This window comes from Merops nubicus, unplaced genomic scaffold, assembly GCF_000691845.1.
Source record: "Merops nubicus isolate BGI_N331 unplaced genomic scaffold, ASM69184v1 scaffold807, whole genome shotgun sequence".
In the NCBI taxonomy this organism is placed as follows: Eukaryota; Metazoa; Chordata; class Aves; order Coraciiformes; family Meropidae; genus Merops; species Merops nubicus.
In genome coordinates, this window is record NW_008620739.1 from 16,652 (window position 1) to 30,396 (window position 13,745).

The window sequence follows — 13,745 nt, forward strand, 5'->3', positions numbered from 1 at the left end:
CCAGATGACTTCCAAAGGTGCCTTCCAAACTCAGCCTTTCTGTGATTTTATGTGGGTACAGCACTGCCAGTGTAATTTTTTTTTTTTTTTTTTTTTTTCAGGAAGCTTCCAGGACACAGCTCTGCTGTGTTCTTTTATCTGGTGAAACACAACAGAAACCATAGTAAAACGACTCCTCAGAGAGGCAATGTTTACCAGCTAAATGCAAAGCTGAACAAGTTGAAGTATTAATGTTCCGTTTGAGGTCTAATCTGAGTGAAGACAATGGTGGTTTTGCAGTACGCTGCCTCCAGGTACTCGCTCAGCATCTTGAATCCCCTTAAGGTTGAGAAGAGGACTGACGTCAGGGTGTGTAGATGTAGAAGAGTAGTCTTCTCCCTTTGGATTTGTCTTGCAGGTGGAAGTGTCTCCATGCTACTATCACTGAGCTGGGCATCTCTTAGACACTACCTACTGTCTGGCAGAACTTATCCTTGCTCACCAAGCTGTCATTTGTAAGTCCTGTTTTTGGAGACTCGATCTCCCTTATGTACAAAATGCAGTTGCCCACTTTAGCACTAAACCCTAGAACAGGAGACCTGATTTTATATGCCTTAGTCTTCTGAGATTTAGAGAAAAACACTAGATAAATGGTAAATATGTAGTATGTGCGTATGGGGTGTGCATATATGTATATACATGTATATATGTGTGTACACACACGTAGAGAGTAAAGATTAATTATGATCCATATAGACTGCATCATTGCCATACTGGAAATATTTTATACTATTTAGCATGCCTTTATAACCAGCTTTTACTGCATATATAATTTATATTAATTTGTGAAATTTTTCCTTTAAACGATCACCTTCAAAATCTGGTATGCATAAGAAGAGGATTTTGTTACTATTATCTTGTATTTTACACTGAAAAATCTAATGTGAAACATTGTTATGGACATGTTTTTATTAAACATGAAATCACACATCCATCAATACTTTCAGCAGGTCTTGAATCAAACTTTGTAATTTTCCCTATAAATTAAAAAAAAAAAAGACTATTTGAACTACATCAATATACAGGCTACAGAACACTTTTCAAAATGAAGACCATAGCCCTAAATTTGCACAAATTACAATATCTTTTAGTCTTTTATTTTGATGTGTCAAAATTTAATTAACAATAGGACTTCTGAAAGAAGAAAGATGAAACAAGAAAAGATAAATCCTCAAAAAGGAGTAAGGCCACTGTGGCTAACTCTGTGTTATACCAGAGTCAATACAGTAGTCACCTTCAGTTTCCTATTTGTCTTGAGGTTTGAAGTTGGTTCCACTAAGGCAAACGCATTTTTGGATGTTCAGAATGACCAGATGTCTTAGCTGCAAGAAGACCAGCTCTTGTGAATGGACTCTTCAGCTCCCCTTACTTCAGAGCCAGGTGACTCATGGCATCAGGTGCCTCTGCTGTGACATCATGTGCTGAAGCACTCGCTGGTATGACGTTCAGGTAAAGATCGTACTGCTGGTCCATGCCAAGGTAACTGTCGCTCATGAGATACAGTGTGTAGATACACCTAAAATGTAAAAAAGCAAAATCATGAGTTTGGAACTTGGGGCATGACTCATTGAAAAAGATAATTGTTAAAAGAACTTAATTTATAGAAATTTGTCATACTTTCCAGGAGTTTCTGGAGTGTAAAAAGCAACAGAAACAGTATTTCGATTTCTGACGTATCCAGTTCTTTTCAGGGCGATGAGTTCTTTTTTATCAACTTCTCCCAATATCAAAAACCATCCTTCATCTTTAACTTTGGGGAACCGAGGAGCCACAGCTTTACTGTCTTGCTTTCCCTGTTGGGGAAAAGAAATAGCTTAGTAAAACCAGCAATCACCTTTCCAAAATGCCATTCTTCCTTGAAGGAAGAACACCTCAAAACCATGTTGTCATGTATCATTACATAAGACTACAATTTAGCTAGACTGCAGTATTTTTTTAACCATTTCTTTCCAGATGAAGGTTTAAAAAAACCAAAATCACAGTCCACAGAGAAAAACCCAGAATATGAGATACTATTCCACTTATTTTGTAAGCTATTAAAACTCAAATGGAAATACTGTTCCTTCCTGTAATTTCATTTAATATATTCCAAATGCTATTCTCTGCAGAAGGGTTAATTGTAAACCTAGTGTCTTTAAAGCTAAACAATATTGTTCAAGATTAACATAAAGACAAAACCAGCACTTCAAATCTTTATTTTAAGCTGATATAGCAAAAGGAAAGATTATTTCAGTGATTCTTTAAGACATTGACTTTACTGGTGAAAGCTGAAGATATAACAACGCGCACTCAAATTGGCATTCGTGTTGTGTTCTGTAGATGGAAAGGTTTTACTGAAGATTTATACAGAAGAAAAAGCACCACCATAGCACTGAAGCTCAGAAATGGTTTGATCCAGCTGTTCCTTACAAGAGAGGGATCAAATCCTAGGAGAGGTTTATAAAGCAGTGGTCACTGCATGAAATGCTCCTGCTTCCTCATTTTCTCTGGCTTCTGGTTAGGAAAAGTCTGTCAGTAACTGGCACAGAATGGCTTACAGAGGAGATGTGAACCTTCTTCCTGCCTACAAATGTGACAGTCTTCCCTTGAAGCTATGGTGAACCTACTGAAATCATGACAAGAAGTCTTTTGGAAAAGAAGAACACTTCTCATATAGAATTCCTTAACTAATCTAAATTAGTTTCAGGATTTACAATGGAACATATGTATCTCCATTATTATTTTTATCAAAATGAAGTTGCCTTAAGAGTCTCAGAACTAGCACCTAAAACTGTTCTCTGCTTATAGCCTGAAATCTTCTTAGTATCCTAACAAAAATTCTAGTAATCATCATTCTTAGGTGTTTGAAATTTAGAGAAATTCATTAGCAAAATTATAATCATGGTGATCCATATGCCACTCATGGTATGAAATGACATAAAATGCATCTATAAGAGATAGCTGCAGTGCTGGATATGAATGTAGGAGATTAACTCTTTAACTCTTCCAGGATGTACAAATGGGTGCAGTGAATTCCTCCTGTTGTGGGCAGAGCAGCTGGAAACCTGTGCAGCTGCTGGTGTTTCTGGCTTGGCACATGAAGGCGGCTTGCTGAGGGCCCAGCAAGGGAACCATCCCAAGATGAAATGGGATGTGCTTTAACTGGGCAAAGGGGTGGGACTGAAAATTAGGTATGAAAAAAGAATTGTACATAGAAGTTGTTCAGATAAGTTTCACATGTGAAATATGAGGAAAATACCCTCAGTAAAGGCCTGAGGATGTGTTACAAGTAGAAGCATATTTATAGGTCTGGTATGCAGTTTGGAGGTACACAGGACTATGGTATGGAAGCCTATGAACTGTTTTGGGGAAGCAGAATATGCAAGGATACAAGCGGTAGGAGTTCAGGGCTGGCGAGTACTTAAATACTACCTTTGAATTTCTCATTCTACTGTCACTGCTTATAGTATCCAATCAAATGAACTTTGTGAATTTCTGGTTAGTAAAAAATGGGAATTTTTTTCAATGGTCAAGGATTTTACTGTAAGAGTTTATTAGTATCCTATTGCAACATGAAAAAGCATTTGCTTCATTATTAACATAGAAAAAAGCTTTGAAAATGTTTATAATTTACATAATAGTGAAACCATAAAACCTTCTGTTATGCTGTATAAAGCATTATTGATACTGCAAATGGATTATTGGAACTTGTGCACTTCAGAAGGAAATGATAAAATAATCTACCTGATACCCCATCTGGGATCTCTGCAGATTTATCTGGAGCACATACTCTTGATCAGCATGTAGCTTGATCCACCTTTTGTCATCTCGTGGGTCTGTTGTCAAGGAAGGAACAGGCACCTCGCTCTGTGCCTGAACGGAGTCATCCCAACTGCCCCTGATGCTCAGGCTGACGTTCAGGATTGGCAAACGGCACAAGAAATTCCAAGCCTGTAGAAAAAACAGATCCCTGCGGATTACAAGTCAATCTATACAATCATTGTCACTGTATCAATAACAATTCGATGTGCCGTCTACGTATTTATCCTGTATTAATAATATTTTATTATGCATTGGAATATCATGTATAATCGTATGACTCTCCGTCATAAGCATAAAATACTTTTCATTAACCTCTTACTCTACTTTATTCTAAGCAAATAAAACAAGCATGAAACTCCTCAAGCACATTACACATGCCTCACTAAGATTACTGATGTCTGAACACGAGAAAAATTCCTTACTGCTCCCGATTAAAGTATTTTTTCCCTATAAGCCACTTAAAAACTAGTATAATTAAGTTTTAAATTAAACTTCCTTAGCATAATCCATAAAGAACAAGTCATTGCGGTGCTAATTAGCAATGGGCAAACCTCAGAGAGTTCAGAGGATCAGTTCAGATAATTAACCAAAAGTTCAACTGCATATCCAAAGTTATCTCTGTGGTTGTTTTTTTTAGGTTTTCCTGCATCGATCTTCACAAACCTTCCTTCTTACAGTCCTCTTGAGGAATCTTAAGTCTCTGTGGTTTCTCATGAACTGCAACAGGCCCTCAGTGTTCTCTCATCCTGGTACAGAGAACCGTTGTTGGAGGCATACAATTTCTGTAGCTGAACACGATGCTCCCTTCAACCTTAAACAGGCATCCTGAAAGTGCAGCCCTACATACCTCCCATTTTGGTGTCTCAGACAAGGAAAAGCAGTTCTGAGAAGCTGTGACAAAAATGGAGGGGAGTAATGCAGGCTTTCATTTAGTAAAAAGAAAATCAGCATGTTCACTCAATGAAATCTGTTAGGAAGAAGAAATGGAAGAATGGGGTGTGGAATGGAGGCAGTCATTTGTGGCCTTACTGTGGTTGGAAAAGATAGATGAGGCTGGCACTGGAAGAAAAAATCCAAAAGACCAAGAACCACCCTTTGCCCTGCCCTCTTTCCCCAAAACAAAACAGGATTCAGCACTTCACCCCTTTTTTCCAATGACATATATGAAAAAACTAGAGGATACGAAGGAGAAGAAGAATATTGATTTTGGTAAAGAGCCAGCAGATGTCAAATTGGAAACTTGTGGGAATGAAGAGGGCAGCATTGGCGCCTGGGCAATATTGGCTTGGAAGAAAAATGTTTATATCCAGAAAAAGTCCTAAAGTATATTTTATTTTTCATGTATTGGTTTGCCCATCTTGTGTTTCAGCAAAATCTATTTTCATTCAGGCTGTGCTTGATGTGTCTATGATTACTTTTTCTTTGCTAGAGCCCTAGTAAAAGCACAATTTGCTTTTTGGAAGCGTTGTTGCTGTGATTCATACTGACAGTAATGGTATATGTTAATACATAATTAGAGATACAGCAGACCTAAGGCTTCACTGCCACAGAAAAGGTGGTGCCACCCTCCTCTTCAGCACCCTCCCCACCAGCTAACTGTCCCCGTCTCTATCCCCAGTATCTTGGCACTACCATGCTGCGATTGTATAGCTAGATGGATCAGCTTGCTAATCATTTTGGTGACAGCATGAACTTGATGAGCTTAAAGCTGACTGTGGAGGCATATTCTCTAATCGTGAGTACTCTGAATAAGCATGAACCTTCAGTGCCACTGCAAGAAGTGGTAAAGAAGTGGTCCGGCCTCCTCCCCTGCTGGCAGAGGCAATCACGTAGCCTCTTGGCTAGAGGCCATTTTGACTGTCAGGGAGAGGGTTGACATGATTCCTCCTCCCCTCGTCCCCAGATGCTGGTTCCCACCTCCTTGCCTGAACCAGCCACAGCGTTTGCACAACGAGCCAGGTCAGGAGAAGTGAAAATGGCATGGGGGGGATAGGGGGGTAAGGACTGCCTATTTTGGCTGCAGCGCAGACTTATGCTGGATTAAAATGGCTGCATTACCAGAGCCTGCCTGAACCAAAGGAGAAGAGTGACTTAGGCTAAGAACTAATCTTTCTGTCTCCTCTCTTCTGCATGCTGCGTGAGGAGCTGTGCCTGTTCCAGGGAGAAGGTGGGGAGGGCAGCTGCATGTGAGCACTCGGGAGCTGCAGCATAAAATCCGGGGACACCCAGGAATTGTACTGATGGTCTTAACAGTGCCTTACCCAAGAAAGACCAGGAAAATGATAAAAACATCGAACAGCTGGAATGCTAAGGGAAAGGATATCCCTTTTTGTCCCAGCTCTGAAAGGGAAAAAGAAAGGGCAGCACATTGAAGAAGGAGAAAAAGCATGACAGACATTCTTAATAAATTAGTTGTTGCCAGGACTTTGCTGCATTTAACACACAAGACACTAAAACGACTTCCAGCAGATCATACTAGATGAGACATCTTGAATAGTAACACCTTAAGCAAATGATTTTATGTTTAATGTAAAGATTTTGAAGGTGAAGCTTACGGTAGGAACTGTACAGACCTACTGTGTGAGACTGTGCACCAAAGCAGAGCACTTCTGCTGAGTCCAGGAGAAGCACCCTGATGTCCAGCAACCCCATGATCACCCCTTTGGTTGTAATTTAGGCATCGTTTACCCAGAACACTTTTATGTGTACTATCTCGGAGGACAAGACCTATTATGATTATGTTAGAACCAAGTTTAATTTCAGCAGAGATCATAACTTATTAATTCCTTCAGTGCCATTCCCCGTAGCTCTGCTGAAGTCTATGACTTGGTCTGGTTCATGCTGTACAACCCAAACATACTCTATTATTTATCAAAGGCTGTCACGTCCTTATTCAGCTTTGACAGTGCAAACAAACCAAAGTAACTCTGACTTTCTAATTAGATGAAAAAATAGTTGTAATGAGTTGTTTTCTAGGCCTTTGTGTATTTGAAAATTAAAGGCGAAGTTAGTCCTGCTTGATCACTGACACAGTATGGACAGCAGGCTGCCTTTTTATCATCCATGCAATGTGGAGAAAATGAAGAAATGCTTTTCTTACTGAGGAAAAAAAAAAAAAAAGTAGTAGTAGCAGCTGACAATGAAAAGGTAAGATTATAGGAACACAGATACTTCCAGAGCAAAATCAGCTAATACTACTACAGCAAGGACAATATTTTATTTCAGCCTTCAGATTTCTTTCTTCTCTTTCAATAGTATAAATATCAGCTTAGTATTTTGAAAGATGCCTAAATACCTAAGTGACTTAGAAACTGAAAAAGATTTGTTATGATTCAGAATGAATCATTGAAGCAAACAAGGAGCTTAGGCCAAAGATCAGGGTTACAGTCTAAATAGTTTTTCATTTTAGCCTGCCAGCTTTTAAAGCCCCACTGCCTTTCAGTACGGTTTAGGATTATAACTAACTTTTGGAAAATTAAACTTAGATTTCCACATCACTAATTTATTTATTGACAATGTTACTGTTTTTTTTCTGTATAGGATGACACAAGCACATATTATCTCCTTTTAGATACATTACCATGCCCAATGTGTGCATGTACAAATATACTATATATAAACTTACCCACTAAACCTATAGATTCAAATCATAATCATATGAGAAATTTTTCATGAACCTTTGATAACATCATTAGCATTTTTGCCAATAATCTGTCTCCCCAAGATTTAGCCTAATATTCCAAATCTACAAGCAGTTTCAAGATCTGCTATTTAAAAAATAATTACCTATCTGCTTAAAAGACATTATCTTCTTTCCAAATGTGAAAGTTTTACCTTTTCCAGTCTGTATCAAATTTATGTAAAGCTCAAGCTGGTTCTACCAATTTCATGCTAGTAGCAGTTTTAAGATATAGGTTCAATATATTGTGAGTGAGAAGTAGAAGATTTCTTAGCAAAAGAATGGGTTTGGCAGTTTAGTGGTTTATTTACCTCTTTATTTGACTTTGTTCAGGTCTGGTGCCATTACAGGCTTAAACTCTGGGCTCTTATTTTCTGTTTTTATAGAAAACATCTCATCAAGATGCATTCCTTATTGAAAATTTTTTCTCTTGGTTGGACCCTATCTAAGTGTGCATTGAAAGACTTTACGTATCAAGACACTCAACTGGCAGTATCAATATGAAATTTAACTCTGTGCAAGGTATTACAATAGGGTTTTTTACTTTTTTTCCCGAAAAACTGCCATAAAGAATATAAAATATTGGCATAAAGATTTCACATTTTCCATGACCTGCATAATACAGTCACGGCTTTGCTAGACCAAACTCAGCCATTCCCAACTTGCAGAAATGAATCTTTCTTTTTGTATGATGTTAAGATAGACGTTTTCCCCTCTTATATGCATCTTTATTTACAAACAGACATACAGAGACACAGAGTCATTCCAGCATGAATCTACACACCACATACACACCCGCTATTTTTGAAGAAACTGCTAAGACATTTCAATACCAGCCAAACATATTTATCTGAGGATTAATCTTCATCTATTGAATCAGACGAGAACACTGCCATGCATACAATTATTTAATTAGCAGCCAAATCCTCTGCCAGTCAGCAGCCGTTCCAGGCATACTGATGGGGCAGTAGATGCAAATCTCACAGTAGTACTGCTTTTTCTCATTACTACTGCAATTAGCACTTAAATTGATGCTTTAAACATACTAATTTCTGGAATAATTCAGGATTTGTATGTTACCTGGGATCGCCTCACTGCAGAGGCGACACCAGATTGCTACGCAAATTGAAGCACTTTTGAGCCAAATAACCATCATCATATCAGACAGAGACAATTTGCATTTGCTTTTAAAGATAACAGAATGGCAATTTATGCAAATAAATTAAGTAAGTTTACTTCTGAGTTCTCCCTGAACTAATTATAACAATGTTCTATTTTTTATCACTTCTAAAAGTTGGACTGGAATCAATGTGTATTATGTTAGAAATCTGTTCTTAAAGGAAGCCTTGTTTTGATGTCAATACATTTTCTTAATTCAAAATGTTGATGTTAATTTAGTTATAAATGCAGATGTCTGTTATAGACATTTAAGCACTTCTCTTATTGCTTGCATACCAGTAAAAGGCTTAACTGAAGCTGAACAATCAAATGCAGGACATATTGTTGTCCTTTAAAATATTCAAATTAAAAAATATTTCAAATATAGCTTTTGAAGTTTTCACCTTTCGTATATTTACTTGAAATCAATAAGGTTTAGCATGTGATGAATACTATGGAGTGTAGCTGTCCTTTGCTGGGAATGGCTCGAAAATCAAACTGAAAATAAGACTCTAACAGTCTCAATGTTTTGGAGTAGTAGCTTTTTTCTTTCCCCCTGTGAAGTGTGAGTTTCATCTGCTTTTTCTGTTTCAAAAAAAAAAAAACTGGATGCTGGGTCTTTTACTAAGGGTATGCTCAGAAAAAATGATGACAGACCACTTCAAAAACCAGCTATGATGACATTTGCAGTGCATGCGCTCCTAGTGCATAGCTGGCTATGAAAAGGTGGGTAACAGCAGATTGAACGACTTGGAAAAGCATTTTCAGGGCAAAGAGATGTGGTAATATCAGCTATAAACCAGACACTGGCACTGGACAGCAGTGAATAATTGAAAATAATACTAAGAAAACAGGCAGAAAAGAACGTTTGCAAAGCTAGTAGTACCTTGAAATTAGAGCAATGAACGTGTTGCACTTTATACAGAACATCACGTGATATTTGCTGCAGGGAAGAGAGCATTTCTCTTCCCAACTACTCCTCTTTTCCCATCACATTAATAATGACCAGAGATAGAAAGTATTACCTGTGAAATGTGTGCTGCTTGCAATTCACTGTCCACAATGGAAGCAAAAACATTCTCTTTTCCTTCGCAGGCAGCCATTAGTTCGGGAAGACACTCAATAGGTCCTTGGTAACCTCCATGCACACTCTTCCTTTTGCCCTGGCTCCACTTCCTGATAGAGACAACAAAACATATGCCCAGGGAAGGAAAGCAAACATTTGTTTTCTGTTGTTTTGGTGGTAAAGCTTGATACTGCTTTCTGTTATTAAAATGTGGTCATTTATTTTTGGGTAAAATGAATTACTGCACCATCTACGCATCTACAGAACCTAGCATTATCTATGATATTAAGATGGATACTAATGTATTTATATAATGGATTAAAATAAAGAGATAACTAATACACAGACCTAGATTTTTTAGGACTTGGAATACTTCCAGTGACCTCGTGTTAATTTATCTGGAATCATGGCTCTCAAAATTATCTGTGGGGGTTGACTGATCAATGAATATTGAAAACAGAAACAGAAAGTCCGTTTAGGAAAGCACCACTGTGAAGGAACGAGTTCTGCTTCTGGTGCATTAATGAACATTCTTGGGCGCAAAAATGACATTAAAACCACAATCAGGTGTCAGAATGGGAATGAAATTACAAACCTGCAAATGCTTAGAAGAATTACATACCGAAAAAGGTAAAGGTGGTGCAGCTCTATATTGGGCAAAGTCAGCAGGGAAGAATCATGTATCCATCTACCCTGAACTATCATCTGCACCAGGTTGGTTATACTCAGAGCAGTCACCAGCCAGCCGTGATGTGCTGCAACATCCAGCATTGCCTAATCAAAGGAGACATATAAAATATGAGAATGCAAGTATAGTTGTGTACCTGGTTCAAACAAGTAAGAGCATTTATTTGATGTTTAATGTACAGGAATTCCTAGGCCTTCCACATAGGAATTTACTTCAACTGCTATTGATGGCAGTAGGCATCTTTTGAATGAACCTTGAAAAAAGATGGATTAAATTCTGCATCATCATCAAGTCTTACCTTTGAAAAGGGAATTTACAGTGTGGTTTTTGGGATGGGAGCAAAAGGTAGGATCTTTTACTTACAAATAACCTCTCTTTTACATAATCCAACTCAGAATGAAAGGAATAAATCTCAGTTTTCCATCAAGGAAGAAGTTACAACTAACTGCAGTACTGATCTATATTCTGATAAGAGACCTTTGTCAGAATTGCGTAATTTAAAAAACCTTGAGCTATTTAAGAACGATAACAACATATTTACATTTGTTCAAAAGTTAATACTAATGTCACTTACCAGTAGCAGTTAATCCCATTTTAACCTAAGGACTTAAAAATCTCTTGAATTTGACTAGATGAATCCCCTAAAGTTTAACTTAACAAGCATTTTTGAGATTTTGTTCAGCACTGACACCTAACTTGAAATCTTCAGGAAAGATTACAAAATACTAAAAATAATAGATTATCTAGTTTGAGTAAGAGCAGTCAGAAATAACGTGGATTTCACCCTTTGCATTGTAAGCAGTTGACTGTCTTGAGAATGAGGGATGCTTGGCTGTCTCTCCTTTGGCATCCCTATGCTGAATCTGAAAAAGCTTTCCCAAAGTACATAAAAAACTCAAGCAACCAAAAAACCTCTACCCAACTGCACATCACACTTTAAAGGGTTAACAAACATCCTGTCTTCCATGTTTTGTGAGTTGCTGTTCCATTTCTACTTACTATGCTCTGGAAAAAACAAGTAAAAGGTAAACTATAAGCATAAAGATATACATCTGCAAATTTCATTATGGCTTGAGCATTCTGAGTGATCCCATTGACATGAAAAAATAGTTTTGTTTGCTTTTTTCATGACTGGACTTAAATTCTGTTTGGTTACTCTGAAGGGGAATCTAAGAGTTCTTCCAAAGAAGAAAGGACCAAACATGAGCTTTTGGTTTCAACATTTTTTTTTTTTTTCAATAGTAAATGCAGTTATTTGAATATATAGTTTACTTTTCACCCTGTCTAGAGTACATTAAAACAATTATCATTTACAGAACCATTTCAGCTAGTGAAGAAAATTATGCTATAATATGCTAGTTTCTTGCTTATTTTGTTGTTTAATACCATTATGATCACTATAACTTGTGGGTACTTATATTAGAACACTAATTCAGTAAAAAGGCATGTATTTAAAAGTACTTGGCCATGTAAGAAATGTGGAGTTTAATTAAAATACTAGAAAATGTTTTTAAAGAAAGCAAGAAAAGAGTCTGCTATATTGAACATTTTCAACACTTCATTAAATACAATCTTCTAGGAGGCTTGCAGTTTGATTTTAGGACTAGACTTCAGATGTTTCCATGAGTTTTGCTTTTAAAGACAAATGATATTGTTTGATAATTCCTTAGGCAGCAAATACCTGCATCATTTTAACTTATTTTCCAGCCACTAGTGTAATGAGGAGAAGCTGTCTATGTAAGTCTTTACATTTAATCAAATGTTTTACAGACAAACAAAAGGCAGCATTTACTTAAGGCAAACTAAACAGTGAAATCTTCTTTAAACAAAGGAGTTGTTTACACATGCAGAGCTATTTCAATTAAATTACACTGATTCTGGAGAAATACTGAGTTTAAAGACACAAGGGTAGTTTCAGTCCTGGCCAGCCACACGGTTTATTTTAGCAGTTTACAATGCAATTTCAACACGTTTTATTCCAGATCGGGGTGACAGAATCAGCGACACTTAGAAAAATATTTAAAGTGTTACCCTGTATTACACAAACGTCATCTCATTTCTCATGAATTGTGGATAAAGTGCCTTTTGGCTAATAAAGACCTATATTTAACATCTAACTGGAAGGAAGAGCCACAGCACCCTGAAACACTCTAATAACATTCCTAGTGACCCTGGAAATAGTACCTCACAGCACAACATTAATGGCTTTCTTTTCCTCTCTTTTCATTTGCCTTACCAAGGTGATTTGCAGGTATGATAATTTTTACTGAAAAGAAAACTACGTTAAAAATCAGAGCTAAAAGGAGCAGCTTTATGGCCTGTATATTTATGTCTTGGTTCACATGATTTTTAGTCAGATAAAGGGGGAATTGTTCTCAGCATGTATCAGAGTGACGTCCAACTTTCAAATTCACCGGGGCTCTTTACCTGCTTCCCCATTTTAAAATATATTGAGGCCTACACATACGGTACAGTTCATGTCTCTGAGACTGTTGCTGAGACAGGATGGTATCTCTCTCTTGTTCTCCAATACCTGATTCCTGCTCCTTCCTTTCTGCTAGTCTGACATAGCCTGAAATATCATGTGCCTCAATGATGAGACTGCTGTATGTATGGGAAGAATAATGGGTGCATAAATATCCTGTTTCTTCCATGAGCTGCAAGAATAAGACAGAAAGTTTTATTTTTAGTCAGTATGAAGCAATGGTATTTTGGTATTTTCATAAATTGCTTCTGAGGCTACTGACATAACACTGTTTTCATTGTTTTCTCTCTCTCTCTCTCTCTCTCTTTTTTTAATCTATTGCCCTACCCCCATCCTTTTTAACAGAGGTTTGAAAAGGGGAGAGGAAGAGAGAAGATGTAAGAGAAAGATAAATCTAAAACAAGCTATACACTGAAATTGACTGGAGGATCCTTTCACATAGAAAATCTCCTAGAAATTGATAGAGGCCTACAGATAGATATCCCGTAGGGAGTAAGGAAAGCCTGTGTGTGTGAGACTCTGTCTTCCACATTGTTATAATGAATCCACATGGCAAATCCTCTTTTCCTCCTTATTTTCTGCTTCTTCACCCATAGAATTTATTCACAGCATCTCTATCTGGATGTGAAATCCAAGACAGTGACATTGTGAAAAAGTCAGAACAATGGTAAAGTTGGCTCATTTCATCTGCTGCCTTGGAAACCTGCACATGTTTCATTTCCCGCTAAGTGTATAACACACCGATGCTTGAGACTTAAACAGTTACTGAAATTCCTACAAATACTCCAGGTAACAAATTGAGTCGTTCCTCTATCTCCAAATCAGCTAT

The 13,745-nt window shown here is 37.4% G+C and overlaps 1 protein-coding gene across 1 annotated transcript in view; it reads right to left on the bottom strand.

Moving 5' to 3' along the window:
* Positions 1–1,404: 1,404 nt before the first annotated feature.
* Positions 1,405–13,745, bottom strand: part of ASCC3 (activating signal cointegrator 1 complex subunit 3) — a 92,152-nt gene continuing 79,811 nt past the window's right edge. The window contains exons 23-28 of the mRNA XM_008944182.1: positions 10,366–10,517; positions 9,703–9,853; positions 3,763–3,969; positions 3,674–3,676; positions 1,657–1,832; positions 1,405–1,555 (exon numbers count right to left, since the gene is read on the bottom strand). Of these exons, the coding sequence (XP_008942430.1) occupies positions 1,405–1,555; positions 1,657–1,832; positions 3,674–3,676; positions 3,763–3,969; positions 9,703–9,853; positions 10,366–10,517 (840 nt within the window). The remainder of the gene's footprint in view (positions 1,556–1,656; positions 1,833–3,673; positions 3,677–3,762; positions 3,970–9,702; positions 9,854–10,365; positions 10,518–13,745) is intronic.